Here is a 23,588-nt window from a genome sequence, read left to right as displayed (position 1 = left end):
AAAGACGTCTTCATCCAGAAAAAAGAGTGCACATTTTTCCTGGTTATTGCGTGTTTGTGAAGTTTCTTACATTAAGAGACCTGGTGGCATAGTGTTAGAAGACAGTATTGCATACAAAGTCTGCCTACAGCCTGGAGTTTGATCTTGACGAGGCTCCAGGTTCACTCAGCTTTCCAACATTCTGAGGTCTGTAAATGAGGACCCAGATTGGTAAGGGCAATATGCAAGTAATGCTTACCTGGTAACTGTGCAGAGAGTGCTGAAATTGCTATGGAGCTGTATACAAGTCTAAATGTTGCTTTCAAAAATGGAAGAAAACATCTATTCCTAAATAAAATTCTTTGACCAATCATCTGTTATGTTTTCTTCAGCCAAACTAGGAATTAGGGCAGCATTTACACTGCACTTGAAACCACACTAGTCTTTTTCCTAACTAGCTGCTCTCTGGTATTCAGCTCTGGTCTCAGCATGATAATATAGCACTTGGGCATAAAAATGCAACCTAATAAGCCACCACCTGAGGCCAAGATAGAGAAGACCTCCACAGCCACCATGGATTTCCCCTTAGTACTTAAGTAGGTGGGCACAAAGCAGACCCAAACACTGCAAAAGACCAGCATGCTGAAGGTGATGAGTTTGGCTTCATTGAAACTGTCAGGCAACTTCCGGGCAAAGAAGGCCACCACGAAGCTGATGAGGGCCAAAAGCCACATGTAGCCCAGCATAACATAAAACATGATCTCTGAGCCTTCGTTGCATTGCACTAAGATCTCATCCAATTGGGAATGCATGTCCAACTCTGGGAAAGGAGGAGAAAGGGTCAACCACACAGCACAGATGCTTGTTTGAATAAGTGAGCAAAACACAATGACTGAGACAGACAGCCTTTTCCCTACCCACCACCTCATGCGGTTCCCTGGCTTTGTGGCTATGAAGGCCAGAACCACAGTGATGGTTTTGGCTAACACACAAGATACTGCGATGGAGAAGACAACTCCAAAAACTGCTTGCCGGAGGAGACATGTGACTATCCCTGGGCATCCGAGGAAGAAGAAAGAGCAGAGAAAACACAGCAGAAGTGAGAAAAGCAAAGTGCAGGTGATATCCCAATTGTTGGCTTTGACAATGGGAGTATTTTGGTGGCGGATAAATGTCCCCATCACTACAATTGTGATTACAGCAAAAGAAATAGCAATGCTAGTCAGGATTTCTCCCAGGAATTCTTCGTAGGATAAGTAGGCAATAATTTTGGGAATACATTGATGGTGCTTCTCATTTGGATATTGTTCTTCTGGGCACCTCTCACATTGCTTGGAATCTAAAAACCATAAATAAGATCTTTAAAAATTCTACACATTGAATTGATATTAGGTTTTAACAATTATTCCTTGCTGAAACAGTTTTTGGAATCTTCACACATAAAAGTATGGTTGTATTCTGAGCAAGTTTCCATATTACCACTTGACTCTGATAAGTAGAATTGGCTTCATATAAAGAAAATAAACCTCTTTCAAAAATTGTGCCTTAGGAAAATCTTTTTAAAAGTTTATTTAATATGCCATGTTTCTTGAAGATGAGATTACACACCTAAATAAAGAAAAGCTTCTATTTAAAAAAGGAAGAAAGAAAACAAGGCAGGTGAGAGATCCCAATCAATCTATTCTTGTATTTAAAATTATATTTAAAAACCCAAGCTTGATTAGAGAATAATGTATTTTTAAAGAGATATTACCGTAGATCTCTTTTTCTTACCAACCATGGTGGAAATGCTTCCCTCTGAACATTGGACACAGTCATAGCAGCAAACCTGTTTCCCCTCCTTAATTAATTTCCGGTACCCAGGATAGCAACTTTCTACACAGGTGGCAGAAGGTGGTGTCTAATGGGAAAGGGAAGAATAAATAATTAAGAAGAATTATAATCTGGCTTTTACTCAATCAGTCAGCAGTCATTCTCTGTAAATAAATCCTAAAGCAGTCATTTTCTTGTAAGTTCTTTAATGCAAAATTTTGAATTCCTAGAACTTATTGCTAGATTCAGTCAGAATAGAGGTAAAAATCTGAACAGTGTTCTAACTGCTATTGAAAATTTGGATAAAAATCCCTTCACAATCCTTACATCACACATAAGAGAATTTGAAATGTCCTGAAGAGGGTCATGGAAGAATCTCTCACAATCTCTCTCGATTATGGGGTGCCTCAGGGCTCGGTCCTGTCCCCCCTCCTTTTTAACATCTATATGAAACCGCTGGGTGAGATCATTTAGCGACACGGGGTGAGGTATTATCAGTATGCGGATGATACCCAATTGTATATCTTCACCCCGTGTCCTTTCAGTGAAGCAGTCGAAGTGATGTGCCGGTGCCTGGAAGATGTGAGGGTCTGGATGGGGGTGAACAGGTTTAGACTCAACTCTGACAAGACCGAGTGGCTCGGGTCTTGTCCCCCAAGGGTCATCCTGATGGTCCATCAATGGTCCTGGGGGGGGGGTAAACTTACCTCCCTCAGTGCAAGCATGCAACTTGGGTGTCCTCCTGGACTCACAGCTAAATTTGGAACAACATCTATCGGCTGTGGCCAGGGGGACCTTTGCCCAGGTTCGCCTGGTGCACCAGGCCTTATTTGGATCAGGAGGCTCTACTCACAGTTACTCATGCCCTTGTCACCTCAAGATTGATTTACTGTAATGCGCTCTACATGGGACTACCCTGAAGAACATTCGGAGGCTGCAGTTGGTTCAGAATGCAGCCTCGAGAGCGATTGTCGGTGCACCAAGGTACACCCACGTGTCTCCTATCCTCCGCGAGCTGCACTGGCTTCCTGTGGGCCTCCGGATGCAATTCAAGGTGTTGGTTATCACCTTTAAAGCCCTTCATGGCTTAGGACCAGGTTACTTACAGGACCGCATACTGCCGCATATTTCCCAGAGACTGGTGAGGTCCCACAGATTGGGCCTCCTTTAGGTCCCATCGACCAGACAATGTCAGCTGGCAGGCCCTCGGGGAAGGGCTTTTTCTGTGGTGGCTCCGAAGTGGTGGAATAAACTTCCCCCCAAGATTCGAATTACTCCCACCTTGCCGGCCTTCAAGAAAGCCATTAAAAGTCTCCTGTTCTGGCAGGCTTGTGGTTGATGTCCCAGGGGGGGATGGGACACGATTGGGACATGCTGTATGAATGCACTCATTTTTACTGTTATATTTATTGTTTTAATTTTGTACGCCACCCTAAGTCCCTAGGGATTGGCTGGCATATAATTTTTATTAATAAATAAATAAATAAATAATAAACTTAATGAGCAGTCTTAATTTGACAAATAATAAGAAATAAACTTATAGGAGAAATGTTGAATTTCTAAGAATTTTGATTGGTAATGACATCCATATTTAGTCTTCCTCACTTCCTTGAGCTGATGGCAAATATATTCCTTCGTAGTCACAAATGAAGGCCAATATGTGTGTCCCAGGATAATATTGCAGGATCTAATCTGGGTCATTCTTTGGGACCCGAGGTTGTATTCTAAGCTTTTGGACTTGTGTTGGAACCCATTTTCTAGGAACTTCTCTCTAACACAGTATGTGCTGTTCTGTGTGTGGTATTTATAGTGCCTGTGGTAAGTCGCTTTTTAGATGTTGATGGCTGGGTTTTAAGTCATTAACTTGTGCTGCCCAGCCCTCACCTTTTAAGTACTAGGCTAAATGTAAATCATCACTCCTAATGACTGACCAGGGCACCAGGCTTCAATCACTTCCCTGGCTGTTTTTGTGTCTGCTTGTCCAACAATCTTAAAAGTTGAAAATTGAATGCAGTGTGAGGCTACCAATGAGTTCGGGGCTCCTCATCTGATGAATGTCAGGAATTCATGCAGGAGAAACAGTCCTGCATGAACTAGAACATCATGTATTTCATAATTACATATCTAAATTCTGGTGCCGCTATGTGGATGAGATTTTTGTCATCATCAAGAGAAATGCACTTAAAGATTTTCGTGCCATTCTGAACTCCATCTTCCCCAACATACAGTTCACAATGGAGGAAGAAACAGCTAGGCAATTACCATTTGAAAACACAGAAGATGGAAGCCTAGAAACCACAGCTAAATATCTATGGAGATTCTCAGTCATGCAGGTCATTATTATCGCAAATACTTTTTTATGAGACAATAGGACTTTGTTGTTTTTCTTTGAAGACCTTTTGCTTCTCATCCAAGAAAAAGCAATAGTTGCTTGCATAGCTTTATGGATGGGATTTCTAACTTTTTATTGGGGAATTGTTATGTATGTATGCAGACTTGGTTTCACTTTTGACCATGCCGATACTTTGGAACTAATAAACATGTTCTCTAAGGAAGTTTCAAGCCTTGGAGTTCTGCTGTATTTGTCTCTGTCTGTCCGAACCATGACAGAATCATTACAGAAACAGTCCTGGGTGAGCTAGAACACCATTCATTTCAGAACTACACACCTAAATTCTGGTGCTGCTACGTGGATGAGGTATTTGTCATCATCAAGAGAAATACACTTACAGATTTTCATACCATACTGAACTCCATCCTCCCTAATATACAGTTCACAATGAAGGAAAAACAACTAGGCATTTGCGATTTTTTGATGTACTTGTAAACACAGAAGATGGAAGCCTAGAAACTAGAGTTAAATGTTTATGGAGATTCTCAGTTATCCAGGTCATGGTTATCCCAAATATGCTTTTATACAAGGCAACTGGACTTTGTCATTTTTCTTTGAAGACGTTTCACATCTCATCCAAGAAGCTTCTTCAGCTCTCGGATGAGAAGTGAAATGTCTTCAAAGAAAAACAAGAAACTCCAGTTGTTGCATGAAAAAGCAACTTTGGGATACCTAGAAACCATAGTTTATCACAAGGCCACCAATGTTCCACAATTCTGAATTTCAACAGCAACCATCCACTGTCACACAAAAAGAGTTGCATCAGAACACTATATGGCAAGGTGAAAAGTCACTGGAATACCCAGCAAGACAAACAGCTGGAGAGCAGATACCTACAATTCAAGCAGAATGGGTGCCCACAATCATTTGTCGTAAGATGTCTGTGGAACACGGTGGGGAGAGAAGGGAAGTTATAAGACCAACCATATGTAACAGCCTGACATATATCCAAAGCATTTCACAAGCGGTAGAATGCAGCTTCTAAGATGTACAAGGGGGCATTCCCACTGCAGATGCTACCATACGAGAACAAGTTATCCAAATCAGGAAAGTAAATGCAGGTGTGGTGAGCGCAAGACTTGGGGTGATGGTCAGCTTTGGTAGATGTCCAATTAATCTCTCCTATTCTGTGATGAGCAATAAAATAGGATAGCACATTAGTCCAATCTTGCCTGTATTTCAAAATGCATAGTATCAGTGCCTGCTGAAAAGCTATTCACTTCTGTAAAGCAGTAAATTTACTATACTTTTTCAAAGCACATCACTTGAAAAAACCACTATATCAAAATGGCCAGCCGCTGTCCCCAGATTTTTGAATTGGTTATGGGAAGGAAAAATTGTGAGTGGCAAGAGAAACATGCCTTACAAAACTCCGGGGAGATGGGATGTGTAGGTTAGGCTGAAGTGGTAAATAGATGTGCTGACCTTTTTCATGCTTTGGTTCTGAAACTGATTCAACCATTGACTAAACAGTCAGATAAACCCATTAGTGGGAAAGTCCTCTGGACCCAGATGGTCCATAACCCCAGCCAGCAAAGCTCTCTTTCCCCACAATCTGAAAGTATAATGTAGAATTGAGAATTGCTTCATTTTTCCAGGATACAAAATTGTTCTAATATCATTAGATTTCAAATGACCTTGGAACCACTGTGAGTTTACTTGTTTAAAATTCCAGAAATTGAGAAAATATCACCATTTTAGTTGGTTTTTTATAATCCACCTGCTTAAATTTGGGATTCCATACAATGGCAGTTGTATTAATGGTGAGGTCTTCCTTCTGAGAACTCTGAGGTTCAATATGTCCAACTTGGACCTTCTGAAAGGATCGATTGGGGAAAGTAATCAAGTTGATGATATCGTATGCTGCTGCCAGGTTTCCATTCTCATTGAAAGCTATTTCTTCCCCAGCACTATTGTTGAAATGGAGTTTTGTCAGAAATAAACAAAGCTAAAAGATAAGAGAGATAAGTGAGAAATTAGTGCTGATAGTAGGCAATAGGATTTACAGTTCCATGCTGTGATTTACCAAATGGTGCTGAGCTTGATTTTTAATGAACTTTCTAACATTTTAGTTAATATTTTTTTGTGTTGAAAGGCATAATTCTACTTTGCATGAATATGTTCACATTTTTTAAGTTTAAGTAATTAATACAGATTTTGTCAGATAGATTGCTCTTCCAAATTTTGCATTTCATGAGAGACAAAAATTATTCCTAAGAAATATAACAGAAAAGCAGAATATTAGAATAACAGAATTGGAAACGACCTTGAAGGTCTTCTACTCCAACCTATTGCTCAAGCAGGAGACCTTAGATCATTTCAGACAAATGCCTGTCCAATCTCTTAAAAATCTCCAGTGTCGGAGCACCCACAACTTCTGAAGGAAAGCCGTTCCATTGATCAATTATTCTAACTGTCAGGAAATTTCCCCTTAGGTTTAGTTGGTTTTCTCCTTGATTAATTTCCAACCATTGCTTTTTGTTCTGCTTTCATGGGCTTTGGAAAATGGCTTGACTCTTTGTGGCTGCCCATTATATCTAATGGATATCGTAACAAAACATATTTATTGGAATCCTGTCCCAGAAAACATGATTAAGAAGTTCCTTTATGGCCTTTGCAGATTAAATCAGCTTACACCAAACATATCTTAGAGAAAGATAAGTATTCTCATTCTATCATAACCCTGCCTCCAACTTCATTCCATTATTATTATTTTGCAGAAATTCTTTCTTCTCTCTACTGCAGTAAATTTTCTCTACTCAGCCACAAAATGCTGCAAAAAAGGTAATCTTTTACTGGATTTGAGAATTTTTTGAATTGAAGATTGGAAAGAGAGCAAAAGGCCTCTGGGGAAAAAATTACTTCCATATAGCTAAAATAATATCTGTAAAAAAAATCAAAATTGCAACAAGGAATAAGCACTTTCAGAGGTTACCACCAAGTGTCTAGACAACTAAAAATTATAAAGAGCAATTTAAAATATATATTAGATACATAATTCTTCTACTCTAATGGAATAGCTAAATGAAGAACCTGGTATTGTTACTTGTTGCATGCCTACATGTCAGGTGCAAGAAATCAGGAACCAGAATTGAGTTCATAAGTCGTACAAGTTTATTTCATTATACCTATAAATAGCAATATGAACTACTAATGGTCAAGGCGAATTGGTACCAGAGAAAAGTCAAGGGAGCGGGACTTAGGTCTTTTATGGGGGTATAGAGACACGAAACTGATGATGCATTTGACCCCACCCTCGGGCTCAGCAAGTAATCTTCTGTAATCTAAACAAAATCATGTTTTGTTCAACCAGAAACTTTCAGATAAATGCAGATGGGACTGGAGTAAAAATACACTGTTAATGAATGTTGTAAAAATTGAAATCAATATGCGATTAAAGCTACATTTCCATTACATTAGGAGGCACCATAATTCACCTGCCAAGGTTGGACTTTCAGAAAATTCCACTTCTCTCCTTTGTCCATTGTCTTCTTCCTGGTTCTGGGTGAATACATGGTATGGAGACCTTGGGCTACAGCATACACAGCATTGTAAATATTGTAGCTCTGACCAGACATCTCCATTTCAAAGACAGTTCCAGGGAGACTCCGCAGATCTTCCTTCCCAGTGCAGCTTCTTTTGCCTTGTGCATATATATTGTATGTTGGAAATGAACAGGTAAATGCAGCACCCCAGAACTGAGGTAGGAAATACATTTTAGAGTGAAATGGATTTAGGTTCTCAAGGAACTCTTGAAAACCTGGTACCATATTTGTGTGAAGGGCGAAAGACAAGCTGCCATTGAAGGACAATGCTGTGAATTTCTGAGGCTCAAAGACAGAAGTGACATCCCACAAAGCACTTATGATCCAAACCCTCTCTAAAGGGAGACTGTTACTAATTTCATAGCATTCAAGAATTATTCGTAAGCCTTCTATAGATTGCATGTCCCCATAAACAACTATTACATTGATTTTACTATACCATAAGAAAAGTGCTATGTTATTTAGATTATTATTCCGGAAGGTACTGGGCTCATAACTTATCATTCTTGGAATAAATTGAATGAAAGAAATGCAAATATCACTCTGAATTAATTTTGGCCTCAGAATTCTGAAAAATCTCTCTCCAGTGGTGTCTTCTGGGATGAGAAGGCCAATCCAATTCCATCCCAAATGTTTCAAGAGCTGAATAATCCCAACATAGTGAAGGTTTTCATTAGGAGTCATCCAGAAGAAAGAAGGAAACGCCATTTTATCACTCAATGCAAGGTCAAAAGAGCCATAACTGAGCTGCAGAAAAGGAATAATAATGATGTACTTTTAGACTAAATATTGCATCAAAAAATGGAAAAGTACATTTCTTTGGGACACTGTTTTTCCATAGAAAATCTTGATGGGTGAGACAAATACTAAATCTGGAGCTCAACAAATCTTTCCTCAGAGCTTTTGCAACCAGACCATCATTAGCATTCCATTCAACACTTTTTAGACAAAAATCATCTCAGTCTTTGATTGTGCTAACCAGAAATAGAGAGGAGAGAGGAATGAGTAACAAGAGAGGAGTCTTATTCATTAAGGACCTGACAGTATCTGAGAGTATTCATCTGGCATTTTATATTATAAGGCTAAGATAACTAGTGCTTTACTGATAAATGTATTTAACATTGTTGTGGCATTTACAGAAAGAGGAGAAAGTCAAAGAACTTGAGGCACACCCAGAAGATGAAGAGACAATATCAGACATATTATTACAGCATCAATTAACAATGGTTGAGCACACCAGAAGTGCAAGAACCAGAATTTTGTATCTCTCTCAACACCCAAAGAATAAAGAAGAAGAAGAAGAAGAAGAAGAAGAAGAAGAAGAAGAAGAAGAAGAAGAAGAAGAAGAAGAAGAAGAAGAAGAAGAAGAAGAAGAAGAAGAAGAAGAAGAAGAAGAAGAAGAAGAAGAAGACAGAAATAATGATACCTACACCAATTCTTACAAACTAAATATGTTTGTGCTTATTAAGAATTACTGTGGTTGTAATAGTAATTGATACCTTACATTTCTCTGGAAAGATAAATAAATAAGTAAAAACTACCCCAAATCACTTCCCCAATATTGCAGCTGTTTTTGAGGGGTTCTCTCCACTTTTAACCACCACTCTTTCCTTTCTTGTGCATTTATGTGAGCCCGGATACCTACCTGTGGAATTTTGTAGGCATTTAATATGTTGGCCATCTGTATGGTGTTCTGGGAAGGGAGATCACCAATGACAGCCATGATGTTTTGCTTCTTTCCCCTCCTGTAATTGAGGGGACAACGGCCTTCAACAAAGAAAAGAGTCAAAAGGTTCGCAGAGGCTTTCAGTGCTTGAAAACCATTGTCATAGACCTTGGAGACCAAGGTGATGTTGGGTAACAAGTTCTCATTCATGTTGATCTCCTGAATGGCAAAATTGAAGGCTAGGGTATGCTGTAGGTTTTTAGGCAACGGCCTGCAAGAAGAGTTTCAGTTAATTCTACAATCTTAGAATGTGACAAGGATTGGATTTAGATAGACTTCTTTGATAATGCTTTTCTCTTTGCCTAAAATGATGTATTTGTCTGCTTTAATGAGTATTAGAGAAGTGAAGAGTGCCCGCATGTTCTGAAGCATTTCTTTGAAAAAGAATAAAACCTTCATTCTTAAATTTCATTAGTTAAGATATTCCAGAGGTGAGGAAAGTATGGAATGAGGAGCTTTGTTGGAATGTCTGAATGTCACTTGAGGATCATGTGGGCATCTGTGCATCATACTTTGAGAAGTTTAAAACAGGGTTTTAATGCAATTAAAAGGATTGTTTCTTATGTGTAGCATAGCAATGAAATTGGAGGGCAGAAACTGATGAATTGTGCCAACTGTTAAGACAATCCAAATTCTCAAAATGTACTGTAACATTTGATCACACTCATACATTTAAAAATGACCCACCTTTCTATGCCTTAAAGTACTAAGGAGACATACTGCATGATAAATAGAAATCTCAAGCAACCACAATCTATTTAAAATAAAAGTCTTGGTATATAGAAGTGTTTGCAAATAAGGAATAAATGATAAAATCCTAATGATGTCATTATATATTATGAGAATCATAGATATATATTTATAAATTTTATTAAAATATCATGCTAGATATTTTTAAAAAGGATTCCTTTTCTTTTTGTATACAAAATAAAAAAATAGAGGAACAATATTGTTAAAATTAAACTTAGAAGATTTTTTTATGATCAGATTAATTCTTGTGTAGCAACAGCCACATAAAAAACCAGGAATCTACAAGGCTACATTCAACAGCTATATTCTAGCACCTGACTATGAGAGATTTATAAATAAGAATCATGCCTAAAGCAGTTTTGATTCTCATCTACAGTGGAAAAATTTTAATGGGAATCTCTTGAATTCAATCACATTAAAAAAAAACCTGAAAGGTTTCTTTCAAAAGAGTACTTGCTTTCCACGCAAGGATCCTTCTGGGTGTTCCATAAAGTGGAGTAAAGGCAATTCAGGATATATAGTAGACACAAATTCTCCAATGATTATATCATTGGAGAGGGCAGGGAAATTAAGCTTAAAATGTCGTTTGTCACCACACATGGGGTTAAAGGTCTTGCTGAAAGAAGCCTGGAGAAAAAGGACAGAGAGTAGAAACACATGGCAAAGTATCTGAGTCCTTTTGAATGCCAAAGGAATTTGGCTCCAATCACAGCACTGCAAGCACATCTTCATCACAGCACTTTGCCTGCAACAATGAAAGAGAGTCTCTGTTGGTTTTATGCATAACTAAAGTTGTAGATTACAATAATTATCATCTGAGTGATTCATAATGCAACCTACTGAGCCTCATGAAGTTGTTGTTAATAGTAAAATTAAATTGTTAAGTGTTTAAGTGTTCTGTGCTTTCCCAAAAAACAAGTTTAATTAATTAATTAATTCTGATAATTATGAGGTAGGCAAACCCCTTTCTCAAAGCTATTCAACTATTTTTCCAGTTGATGAAATGTTGTGGTCCAAACCCATCTCTTGGCTACTCCTCATCAAGAAAGAAAGAAAGAAATGATCTTGGGATCATAACAGATTTGGGGAGCTGAGTCTTGCTTTCCCTATCGAAAGAAAGCAATGCTGGTTAAAAGGAGGAAGAGATAATTTAATAGCCAGATAAATTCTCCCTTCTCCTCTCACAACCTCCTAATTCATAAAAAATACTTATTTCTTCTGCCCATCGCTTTGCTGAAATGGTCATATTGGAAAAAGAAACTGTAGTTTTATTAGAACTCTGTTCTAATAAAAGGGCAATTGGATGAACTGTGGAGAATGGAGACCACTTTGTAGGCACCAGCTACTTAACTCATTAAAATTGGTTGTGGATGTTCCCTCCCTCTGGATTCCTGGGCAACTTCCTGTCTCCATTTTTTTCCTGTTCATTGCTGAAAGAGACAGATACAGCTGCTGACTACTGCTCTATCATGGTGGCTGAATAGTTGTCTAGAGGGCTTTGATCTTGATGCACTTTGAAAGAGGTGGTGAGTTTTGAGAGAGGGATCTCATGCATCGTTGCCTGAAGCAGTGGAAAAGAAGAGGCTTGATCCTCTATCAAAACTCACCATCCTCTGTGAAGGATGAGGAACGGCAATTCTTCTTTCAGCTTGAAATTAGATTCACTATGACTAAACCATATTTCAATAGGTCAATCAGGTTGGTCTGATAGTCATTGTTTTTCTAAAAAAAAAAAACTTCTTAAAATGGCAACCAAAGAGGTATATTAGGTAGGCACGTTGCTTTATATTATTCCAAACTCTTACATTGCTTTAATTGAAAAAAGAAACCCAGAAATTTCAGTGGCTTTAAAAAATGGCATATACGTAATAAATCATGCATTAAATACAATAGAAATAATAACATTAAAATAACCCAGCATAGTTTTATCACTCAAAAGCTTAGTGACCATGCAGATATAGTTGTATAATTTTGGGGGTAGCAGCAAAGTGCTAGTTTGACCACTCCCTTCTCTTAGGAATTAGTTTCCATGAATGAATGAAGGAAGTAAAGTATATAGTGGTACCTTGGTACTCAACTGCTTTCAAACTCATCAAATTTGGTGGTCAATACATTTCAACATGAAAAATGAAAATTTTGTGGTGGTATTCATTGTTTGTTTCATGCACAAGCTTGAACTTTTAAGCATTGGCTGCCATTATTCCTTATGAGAAAACATTGTTTGGTACACTTCATTTTTAGTCCTCATCATGCTTCCCTGAATAAATTAACAATGAGTACTAGGGTACCACTGTATTTGCCAGTTGTTAGTTTGATTTTTTTTGAAGAAGTATAAAGAATAATTATCTCTTCTTCTGTTCTTTTCATTTTTGGAGAATGCAACTATACTGACACATATTTCCACTTTGTCACTTAAACACTCCTTTTGTCTTTAACATGTTAGAATGGAAGATTTCAGCATCTTACCAAAAGATAAAGTAGAAGCACAGGAGAGATGTAAAGATGTTCTACAATTTGGCCACAACTAAATAGCTAATGTCATTGAGGGGTGGGGTGAAGTGACCTAGAGGTAGAGCTCTCTTCTCATAATCAGGAGGCTGTGGGTTTGATCCTATGTGTAGTGGTAGATATTTCTCTCTCTGGGCACAATAAGTAATTGTCCGCTGTGTACTCTGCATAGACATCAGGAAGGGCATCTGGCCAGTAAACACTTGAGCTCCATTCAGTTGCCCCAAATCCATCCTGATGCAAGGGATTGCAAGGTTGTTAAAAGAAAAAAATTAGCTAATGTCATTATATAGAGCAGGGATGTCAAACTGCCGGCCCCGGGCCAGATGCATCCTAGCAAAACCGCACCCAGCTCAACTGCTTTGAAATTCATTGAATTTGATACTCAACACATTTTGATGTGAAAATCTTATCTCAGTACTCATTGAGGAAACACTTGTTGGTGTCAGCTGCTTTGTGATTCACTATATTAATCGAAATTTGTTTGGTACTCATTGTTTGGTATTCACTGGAACCAATTAAGGATAAGTACCAAGGTACCACTGTATAAAATTGAAACCAGAAGATTTTCTTTTAGAACTATTGGATGAAGAATTTGGAAAAAAAATGGAAATTTAATACATATGTTGACAGCAGTAAGAATCCTATATGGGCAAAAATGGAAAGGCTTGTTAATTCCCACAGTGGAAGAATGAGGGAAGAGAAGCATTTTATTGCTGATTTGTTTACTTACTCAATTTATAAGAGCCAGTATGGTCTAGTGCAGGGGTCTTCAAACTTGGCCCTTTTATGACTTGTGGACTTCAACTCCCAGAATTCCTCAGTCAGTGTGCCTGGCTGAGGAATTCTGGAAGTTGAAGTCCACAAGTCATAAAAGGGCCACGTTTGAAGACCCCTGGTCTAGTGGTTAAGGCATCAGGCTAGAAATCAGGATACCATGAGTTCTAGTCCATTAAAGCCAGCTGGATGATCTTGGGCAAGTTGCTCTCTATCAGCCTATCACCTCACAGGGTTGCTGTTTAGGGAAAATAGGAGGAGGAAGATAGGTTGTATATGTTTGCCCCTTGAGCTGTTTATAAGAAAAGTTATAAATATGTGGCACTAATAAATAAATGTCACCTAACTCAAACAAAGGGACTTTGGGTGGTATATAATACAGAGTTTCTGCTGAGATCATCTTCTTTGTCAACAGGGATTTGATGCCCTACAACTGCCATAATGATAGTGATTAATGGAAGAAAATTGTGAGAGGTAGAATATCGATGACTGCAAAGCCACTTCAGCTCTGACAAGTTGTGCTTACTGCATAAAAGCCCTGCCAAAAGGTTTTTTTTTAATATCACTCTTTGATCCACATTTGACAACAGCACAATTATTCACTTTTATTTCCTGAATTTTTGATCAAGGTGCTGGGTGCTTGTTTATCATGGTGGTAAGATTGGGGTGGGCCTTGACTCAAGAGCTCCTAGCTCTTTTTCTAATCTTCCTGCTTGTAAAGCTCAACCATTCCTTCAGAAAACATTTGAACCTAAAAGATCCTTATCAGCGAAAAGTTTCCACACACCCTTCAGATCTTTCAGATGAAATTATAATTGGAGAATTTGTATCCATGACACTTGGTAATTATAGCGAACAGAAGTTTACGGAACATCCACTTTCTTCACCAACACAAGCTTAGTAAGTAATTCTTCATTTTTATCTAAGGTGTCTCTGACCTCATAACATTCTTTGTTTAAAAAACCTTCAGTGGTTTTTCATTCTTGGAAGATTCTGTTTGGGTCTGATGATCATTCTTACTTTCCCCACCTAAATGATTATTTCTAAATAATGATAGATCTCTTATTCTGTCTTCAAATTTTCTCCATGTTTTGACATTTTGTATGCCAAGCACACTTATAGCAGAAATTGAGGTGGGAGGCAGGTTTCAGCTATTAACTTTTGACTGAAAACATATAGATAGTCTGTGTGTGAAGATGGATTTGCTCAGAGCCCTAATAGTTCTCTCTGTACAATTTAGATCCTCTGGTAGACAATAAGGAATAAATAATAAGATTTAAAAATGTTAATTCCAAGATATTGTTTCATTTCTTGGGTATAGTACCTTGTGCAAGTTGAATGAGAGTAATTAGGAATTCTTACATCCCTAATTCCTTTCATTAGAAACCCTGACAAAGTATGTCTATGGCTATATTATATTTAATAATGTACTTTGGATGCGTAAAGGGAGAAGCAATTTTGTATATCCAAAGTATACATCCAAAATTTTGTGTATCCTTATATACTTTACCTGGAAGATTAGATCCTCTCTGTCTCTCTGTCTGTCTCCCCCATCTCTCTGATTTAAGAGCATAGTTTCTTTATGACATCTATAACTTGTATGAATTACACCATTGAGATATATAATAAAATGCAAAAGAAAAGAGTATCAATTTTAAAAAAGAAACCTAAAATATATAGACAGATATATAGTATGTGCATTAATGACAGAAGAAAGAAACTTATTCACTTTGCTTTAGGGGAATATCTGAAGCATTTATTTCAGAAAGAGTTTCCCATCATATAGAGAATGATATTCAGTTATGCTCTATGGGCAAGCGATGATCTAAGCTGTAAGTCACTTAATTATTAGCCTTTAAGATCTAACATTAAAAATTCTCTTGCAGTCTAATCCCTAAAAACTACCAGCATGTCCTTGCTTTTGTTTTTGCCATTAAAGAAATCAATAAGAATCCCAATCTATTACCCAACAACACATTAGCGTCCCAGATTTATGACAATGCATACAATTCATGGAGAACCACTTGGACCACTTTCAATCTTCTCTTTCTAAGAAAAGGGGATCCACTCAATTATTACTGTATCACTGAAAAGGAAGGCATGGCCAACATTGGGGGACTCACCTCTGAAAATTCTATTCACATGGCCAACATCTTAAGTACTTACAAGATTCCTCAGGTAAATGTTTGGAAATAGGTATAGAAGGAAAAGGAGAATAACTGTTAAGTCTCAGTGGTAAATGTAAATTCTTCTATTGTTTGAACTGTCATTTTACATCTACTTCTAATTGAGGACCTGGCTTACTGCAAGCTTGAAATGTAAACTAGAGAAATCAAATTTCTTTCATATCCTTTCCACGAATTTCAAACTAAATACACTGAGTGATTGATTGATTGATTGTCTGACTATGTGCCATCAAGTTGATGTTGATTCTTAGTGACCACATAAATATGAAAGCTACTTAACTGGTATTTCTCATCTTCAAAAGGACCACCCATGATCTTAGTTCTAGTTAACCCTGTATTCAGCTCTGGGAAGAGGGGGGGAGGGTTTTTGGGAGGGTAGGGAGGTAGTGGGAGAGGGATTTCATTGTAAAATTCAAAAACTTTTAATTAAAAAAAAGGACCACCCATGGGCAATGTAAGTGAGTCCATCCACTCACCAAACAATATACTAAAGTGGATTTTTAAGAATGTCCAGTAAATTTGTATCTAATATTAGCAGCCATTTAAAAAGAGTGTATGCAAAATTGAATGTTTTTCTGTGATTTAAAATGTTTTTCCCCAGGTTAGTTATGGCTCCTTTGACCCCATATTAAGAAAGAAAATTGGTTTTTCTTCTTTCTACCGAATGATTCCCAATGAAGCTTTTCAATACATGGGGATAGTTCAACTTCTGAAATATTTTGGATGGAATTGGGTTAGTCTAATTGTTTCAGACAATGAAAGTGGTGAAAACTTTCTTCGAACTTTGAGACCCAAGCTTCTACAAAATAATATTTGCATAGCTGGGATACAGATGATCCCAATTATGTCACTATATTTATTAAGAGAGATACTTGAGAAAAAAATCCTTCAAATTCAATCTGTTATCTCCCAAAGTAAAATCAATGTGTTCCTTGTATATGGAAATGGCCAGTCTCTGGAAGGATTACAGATGGTTTTATACTCAATGGAATTTGGCCGTAAGAAGCCTCTGGAGAAGGTGTGGATCACAACATGTGAATGGGATTTCACTGCTCAGAACCCTGCCAGACGATTTAGCAAAAAATCCTTCAATGGAACCCTATCATTCTCACTCCATACCAAAGATGTGCCAGGATTTCAGAAATTTCTTGAGAAAATAAATCCTCTGAAGTCTACATTTTATTTCCTGTCTGAATTCTGGACATCAACATTCTTCTGCTCACTCAACATCCATATAATTTATGGACAGAAAATGAAGAATTGCACTGGGGAAGAGAAGCTGGAGAGCCTTCCTGATTTTGTCTTTGAAATGGGGATGTCTGGTTGGAGTTATAGCATCTACAATGCTGTTTACCTTGTGGCACATTCTCTCCATGCTTTGTATTCCTGGAGGAACAAACGGAGGGGAAGCAGGAATCAAGGCCAATGGAATCTCCAAAATGTTCCTCCCTGGCAGGTATTCACAAGTAAATTGGTCAATTCATTAAAACCAAAATAATTTAGAAAACCAAAAGAGAACTAAAACAGAAGCATACATGATGTAACAACAGAGATAAACCAGTAAACACAACCAACATTTGAAACTGCAAAGAAAAGCAAGTGAATGTTTTTAGAAGAATGTTGAGAGAATGGAGATACCTTATAAAATATTTAAAGTGAATTAGAAATTGAGAGTCCAGATGCACCAATGAGATACTGATTTAAAATTGATGCTAAATTTAACACCATAGGGAAAATGGATAATTTAATCCAGGGCTTTTCAACCAGTGGTATGGGTACCTCCTGTGGTACATTGGCACCTGGCAGGTGGTACATGACCATCCTAGAAAAGTGGTAGCGGGGGAAGGGAATGAGCTGAACGGGTGGAAGCACCACACAAGCCTGAGTGAGAGATGGCTGGAGTGGCAGGGCTGTCAGAGCTCAGTGGAAGCGCCAGGATCAGTGCTGCTTTCCAGCTGATTGGGGCTTCTTTGGGGCTGTCAGGGCTCAGTGGAAGCACCAGGATCAGTGCCAGACTCCAGCTGGAGCTCAGTGCTGATCCTGGTGCTTCTGCTGAGCCCTAAAGAAGCACCAATCAGTTGGAAAGCAGCACTGATCCTGGCACTTCTGCTGAGCCCAGAAGAAGCACTGATCAGCTGGAATGTTGCAGCATCTCCAGGCTCTTGTGATTTACATTCAGATGCTTGGCAACTGATTCATATTTATGGCAGTCACAGTGTCCCAGGGTCATGTGAAGTGACCAAAACCTGCTGCAACCACCCAGCAAAGGGGGGGGGAATAAAAACCAAACAACCCTCCACCCCACTTCCGCTGCCAATCCTCAACAGAAATGCTCCCAACAATGAAAATCTCAGACAGGAGGAAGAGCGCCACTAGGCGGGCAGGCAGGTATCTTACTCGGCTGTGGCTTGAGGGGCACTTTTTTCAGTGCCATTGTAACTTTGAACAGTCACTAAGTGAACTGTTGTAAGTCGAGGACTACCTGTACTTTATCACTTTTTTCCTTTTTTTTTCTTTTTGGTCATCAAGTTTTTGACACCTTGCTAGGCGACTGGTGGTACTCGGTTATTGGCATATCCTAAAAGTGGTACAATGGTTGAAAAGGTTGAAAAGCCCTGATCTAATCCATTCTGGGTTGGCTCCTTCTCAAATTAGCAAAAACAACCAGATATTTAATCCCACTATCAGAAGAGGAATAAACAGTAAGTACTGACTACTTCTCCCAAATGAGTAAAAAGGCCTAAATTGCTTGTAGCTGGAGTGCTCCAGAAAAGGTGTAAGTTAGTTACGATTTAGGTAGAAATAAAAAAGTGATGAACGGACATAGCCTGATTTCTTTGAAACAAAATATTTATCCACGTCATTCAAAAATGGGAGAAGTGAGTCTCTGGAGAATGAATTTGATAGGCAGACTTGTAGTTTCTCAGGGAAAGGGGAAAAAAATCCTTTCTGTCATCTTACATAGTTTAGACAGAATGGAATGAGTCCCTGGTTTCAGATTCAGATGAAAAATATTGCTGTTATGGTTAACCATTCATGTTCTGGCTAGATAAAACCTTTTCGATTCTCGATGTTCTTCGAAAACATTAATTTTCAGTACTGCATCATATCTCAATTTAAATGTCATATCATTGATGTTCCAAGTGACTGTTACTTTTCCTTAGAGCAGTAACCCATTTCTCCTTCCCTCTAGCTTAATTCATTTTTGAGACAAGTCCACTTTAACAATAACATTGGAGATGAAATATTTCTCGATGAAGAGAGGGATTTAGCGATAGGCTATGACCTCATCAATTTGGTGACATTTCCCAATGAATCTTTCCAGAGAGTCCAAGTTGGAAGAATCGATCCCAGTTTTCAACTTGGAAAAGAATTCATCATTAATGCAAGTGCCGTTATGTGGAATCCCACATTTCATCAGGTTAGAACTATTATATTTTCTTACACTTAATATCGGTATCATTTGAGTGGTATTTAACACACACAATCTGGAGAACAACAAGGAAATTTGTTGAGAGAGCTGAATTTAGAAAATATATTGGGGGAAAAGAAAAATGCAGAGTTACCAACGTTAGATAGTTGTGAAATTAGGAATCTTTCTATGATATTAATAACCTGATTCATAATTTCTAAAATCTATCTTTTCCAAACGTATGTAATTCAGAATTATCATCGAGAGGAGAAAACTATTTCTTGTTCTATAGACTCTTTTTTTCTGGACAATATTAACAGATGGTGCCAAAATCTACCTGTGTTGAGAGCTGCCATCCTGGACAAAGCAAACTAATTCAGCAGGGGAAACAAATCTGTTGTTATGATTGCATTCCGTGTGCTTCAGGGAGGATCTCAACACAAATGGGTAGTGTAGAATTCAGATCTATCTAGGAAAACATCCAGAAATTTTCTATTTTGTTCTTTCTCTCTCACATACATCTAATGACTTTATTATGGTTTATGATCTTCAGTAGTGTATTCAAAGGCTGTTCTTATATTGATTTGTGCTTTTAAATCAGGGACCCCAACCCCCAAGGTGTGCCTATTCAGAACTGGGTCATGCAAGTGGTGTGCAGGCATATGTATGAACACGTGAATCTCCATTTGTGTGAGCTTTGTGCACCTGCTGCCCATGCAAATGGAGCTGTGTGTGCTCACCCATTGCTTGTGCAAAACTATTCCCTCTCCCCACCACTGCCCGTGCTGTTACTGTTCCAGAAAGCTGAAAAGATTGGGGACCATCATTTTAAAAGACTTTTGTAGAGTTTAATACTAACTTTTCTACATCAAATAATATATAAAGAGCAGGAAGTATGAAAAATATTAGTACAAAGTTCAAATAATGAATTTATGCTTGGGATCTTCAGATGCAGATGAATGTGAGTCTTGCCAAGAAGAACAGTATCCTAACACAAATCAACAAGAATGCGTTCCCAAAGTAATGACTTACCTGTCCTATAAAGATGGCCTGGCAACAGCTCTGACATCTTTGGCACATTTTCTTTCTCTGACCACACTTATTGTGATGGCAATCTTCAGGTTACACTCGAACACTCCCATTGTGAAAGCCAACAATTGGAGCATCACATGTATCCTGCTCACCTCTCTGCTGCTATGTTTTCTTTGCTCCCTCTTCTTCATAGGAAGAACTAGCAAGGAAACCTGCCTTTTAAGGCAGACTGTGTTTGGTATCACCTTCTCTGTTGCTGTTTCCTGTGTACTGGCCAAAACGATCACTGTGGTTCTGGCTTTTGTGGCTACAAAACCAGGGAACAAGATGAGGAAATGGATGGGAAAGAGGCTAGCAATCTTGGTTATTGTGCCTTGTTCTTTGGTTCAGATTGCCATCTGTGCTGTTTGGTTAGTGAACAAGCCCCCTTTTCCAGAATTAGAGAAGCATTCCCAAGTGCGTGAGATCTTAGTGAAATGCAACGAAGGCTCAGAGATGATGTTTTACATTGTGTTGGGCTATATGGGTCTTCTGGCCATTGTCAGCTTCACAGTGGCTTTCTTTGCCAGGAAATTGCCTGACAGTTTCAATGAAGCCAAGTTCATCACTTTTAGCATGTTGGTATTTTGCAGTGTTTGGATTTCCTTCATCCCCACCTACTTGAGCACTAAGGGCAAATTGATGGTAGCCGTGGAGATTTTCTCCATCTTAACCTCTGCTTTTGGTTTATTGAGTTGTATTTTCCTTCCCAAATGCTATATTATTATAATACATCCTGAATTAAATAAAAAGGAGCAAATGGTAAGGAAAAGGAATGATTGATACTGCATAAGAAGAAGCTAAGATTTGTAGCTTCAAAATAAAGGCACAATGCCAGGGTAGACGTAATGCAGACAATCTCTGAAAGATTCTAAGGTGAGATTGGCTCATTTGTTAGCTGAAAAATTGAGAATAGTTGAAGGCTAATTGTGTGCTTTTTCCTGAATAAAGATACGTTCTTCATTTTGTTTAATATATATATTATTAAAAGCTTTGAACTAACATAAAAACTAACATTAAGAAAAAAGAAAATACAATACTGAAGTTGGGCAAAGATTTTTTTAAAGCAGGATGGGACAATCTGGAGAATGATGGATATTTTGGTAGAAAGTTCAAGATCCCTGTTTGCATGCAGTGGTGACAGGGTCCGAGAATGCTCTTTCTCAGCTCAGTGAAAGTGTTCTCTTCCCATCTCTGAACCTGCATACCTTTCCCCCAGTATGGAGGAGGACACAGATAAATCCATACTGTCTAAACAATGGATAGGCATGGTAATGGTAGGATTATACAAGCCAGATCTCTCTATCCTGCAGTGTCATATGCACCTGCCTTCTCACAAGTCCTCTGCTGATGGAACTGCTTTTGAACATAGGCTTAACACATTTCTTGAATTGGAGATTGACTCAGAGGCCTGGGGTTTGAAACAAGCATTTAGTCAAGTAGCCAAGAAGGGCCAGACAGCTTCCATTCCTCTGGAGTCACCTGATAGGATGAGCGATGAAGCATGTCAGTTTTTTTTCTTCAATAAAACTGCCAGTGTTTGTTGTATTTTCAAAGAAACGGTAAGATTGTCCTCTGAAGAACTTTTGAGTGCATTTTTGGCTTCCTTAAGTCTTTCTCTTTCCTTGGTCACAAATGAAGTACGTCAGTAGAAAACTATTTTAGTCTTCATGATCTGTTCATTCCTTCACATCAACAATTGTGCTTTGAACAGTCAACTTGCACTCTTTTCCACATCTGATATCCATGCCCAGATAGATAGCTCGTACTAAAGTGGGAGGCTGGAAAAATACTGATCTTGGTTATTGTGCCTTGTTCTTTGGTTCAGATTGCCATCTGTGCTGTTTGGTTAGTGAACAAGCCCCCTTTTCCAGAATTAGAGAAGCATTCCCAAGTGCGTGAGATCTTAGTGAAATGCAACGAAGGCTCAGAGATGATGTTTTACATTGTGTTGGGCTATATGGGTCTTCTGGCCAGAAATTGTGGGTGAAAGGGAGGTTTTCCTGCCTACCAGACAACCCTTAAAATTAGAATTGCCAGATATCCTGTTCTCGGCTCTGCACATGATACAATGCAAACTGTCTATCACATGATATATTGAAAACTGCTTAGTGTTTGAAATATTGCTAACTGCTAAAAGCATTCCTATGTTTAAAAGAGGAACTATAGATTATAACTGTTATGTCCCGAGCCTTTGCAAACGGCTCGGGCGTTTGCAGGCAGTCCCGGGCAGGTGCAAGGCTGCCCGGGACCAGACAGGCTGTCGCCAGCGCCGTGCGCATGCGCGGGTGCTGGCGCGGGAAAAGTAACCCATTTACCCGGGAGTTGCCTATATAGGAGGCTGCGAGGCGTTTGGGCGAGGCTGAAGCCATCTTCTGTAAGCTGAACGCTGAATAAAAGAAACTGAGAACTCCAGCTGCTTCTCGTGTCTGTTTTCCCGCCACGGACTCAACACTGGCGACGGATGGGATGCCTTGCACTACCTGGAAAGGAAGAAGTGTAAGCTTACCCAAGGAGTCCTGAGCGGCGAAAGAGGAACGGCGTCGACTCGGCAGCTGCCCGCCAATCCGGTGCGCATTCGGGGGTAGGCTGGCTGATAGACCCGTCTCCTGAAGATCCGAAGATGGCGAAAATCGGAAGGCTTTCGGAATTCGACGTCTCACATCCAGAGCGGTGGGAGTCCTACGTATCCAGAATGGAGAACTACTTCAAGGCAAACCAAGTGAGGGAAGATAGCTTGAAGGCCGCCACCCTGCTTTGCGTTTGCGGCCAAGACGCCTTCGAAATCGCAGAAAATCTTGTAGCACCTGTTCCAGTAGAGTCTGTAAGCTACGCAGACCTGAAGAAGCTGCTGAAAGAGCACTTCCACCCCAAGGTGTCCATTATCTCATGGCGCCACACCTTCGAGCAGAGGGATCAACGGTCCGGTGAAACAGCCAAGGAATACATCGCCGCGCTACGGAAGGCCGCCAAGCCCTGCGAGTTCAAGGACCTCGAGGAACGACTGAGGGACCGATTCGTGTGCGGGCTAAGGCATCGAGAGCTACAACAGAGACTTTTCGCTAAGGAAGAATTATCCTTCCAAGACGCCTTAAGGGAAGTCACCGCAGAAGAAGCAGCAGGCGGCGCCGTCAAGAACATGCGGCCGATCAGAAGCAGTGCAGAGGGCGCGTCCGTGCACCAGGAAGACGTCCGACGAAACTCCGAGGAGGAGCCGGACGAAGAAGTCGACCGTCTACACCCTGCGAAGGAAGAAACCAGAAGGGAAGCTCTTCGGCTCCGCTCAAGTGCATCGGCTGTGGAGGTCGCCACAGGAGAACCGACTGCAAGTTCCGCTCCGCTACCTGCCGGGCATGCGGCAAACAAGGGCACATCGCAGCTGTGTGTCTGGGCCGACGAAAGGCACAACCCCAAGAAGAACGCCTGAAGG

General features: G+C 39.4%; 2 protein-coding genes across 2 annotated transcripts; one reads left to right on the top strand and one right to left on the bottom strand.

The window, feature by feature from the left end:
* Positions 1 to 395: 395 nt before the first annotated feature.
* Positions 396 to 9,451, bottom strand: LOC120302208 (vomeronasal type-2 receptor 26-like). The gene is made up of 4 exons (XM_039330284.1): positions 9,374 to 9,451; positions 5,904 to 6,131; positions 1,753 to 1,879; positions 396 to 1,318 (listed from the first exon to the last, which is right to left on the bottom strand). The coding sequence occupies exons 1-4, from the start codon at positions 9,449 to 9,451 to the stop codon at positions 396 to 398; spliced, it is 1,356 nt and encodes a 451-aa protein (XP_039186218.1).
* A 4,687-nt stretch (positions 9,452 to 14,138) lies between these two features.
* On the top strand, positions 14,139 to 22,148 carry LOC120302207 (vomeronasal type-2 receptor 26-like). Its single transcript, XM_039330283.1, has 9 exons — positions 14,139 to 14,144; positions 14,211 to 14,389; positions 15,376 to 15,667; positions 16,277 to 16,408; positions 18,869 to 19,096; positions 19,408 to 19,534; positions 20,037 to 20,920; positions 21,472 to 21,720; positions 21,987 to 22,148. Exons 1-9 carry the CDS (start codon positions 14,139 to 14,141, stop codon positions 22,146 to 22,148), a joined length of 2,259 nt encoding a protein of 752 aa, XP_039186217.1.
* Positions 22,149 to 23,588: the final 1,440 nt, after the last annotated feature.

This window comes from Crotalus tigris, unplaced genomic scaffold (assembly GCF_016545835.1).
Source record: "Crotalus tigris isolate CLP2741 ecotype Arizona unplaced genomic scaffold, ASM1654583v1 scf7180000024427.8105951120:4207309, whole genome shotgun sequence".
Classification (NCBI taxonomy): domain Eukaryota; kingdom Metazoa; phylum Chordata; class Lepidosauria; order Squamata; family Viperidae; genus Crotalus; species Crotalus tigris.
The sequence above is the reverse complement of the archived record's forward strand: the minus strand, read 5'-3'. Positions and strand labels throughout refer to the sequence as shown.

Coding starts and splice junctions, on each gene's coding strand:
- LOC120302208 (XM_039330284.1), bottom strand. CDS start 9,451: ATGGCTGTCATTGGTGATCTCCCTTCCCAGAACACCATACAGATGGCC. Junction 6,132..9,373: donor ATGCCTACAAAATTCCACAG/GTAGGTATCCGG, acceptor CTTATCTTTTAG/CTTTGTTTATTTCTGACAAA. Junction 1,319..1,752: donor AAGCATTTCCACCATGGTTG/GTAAGAAAAAGA, acceptor TATGGTTTTTAG/ATTCCAAGCAATGTGAGAGG.
- LOC120302207 (XM_039330283.1), top strand. Junction 15,668..16,276: donor GTACTTACAAGATTCCTCAG/GTAAATGTTTGG, acceptor GTTTTTCCCCAG/GTTAGTTATGGCTCCTTTGA. Junction 19,097..19,407: donor GGAATCCCACATTTCATCAG/GTTAGAACTATT, acceptor CAATATTAACAG/ATGGTGCCAAAATCTACCTG.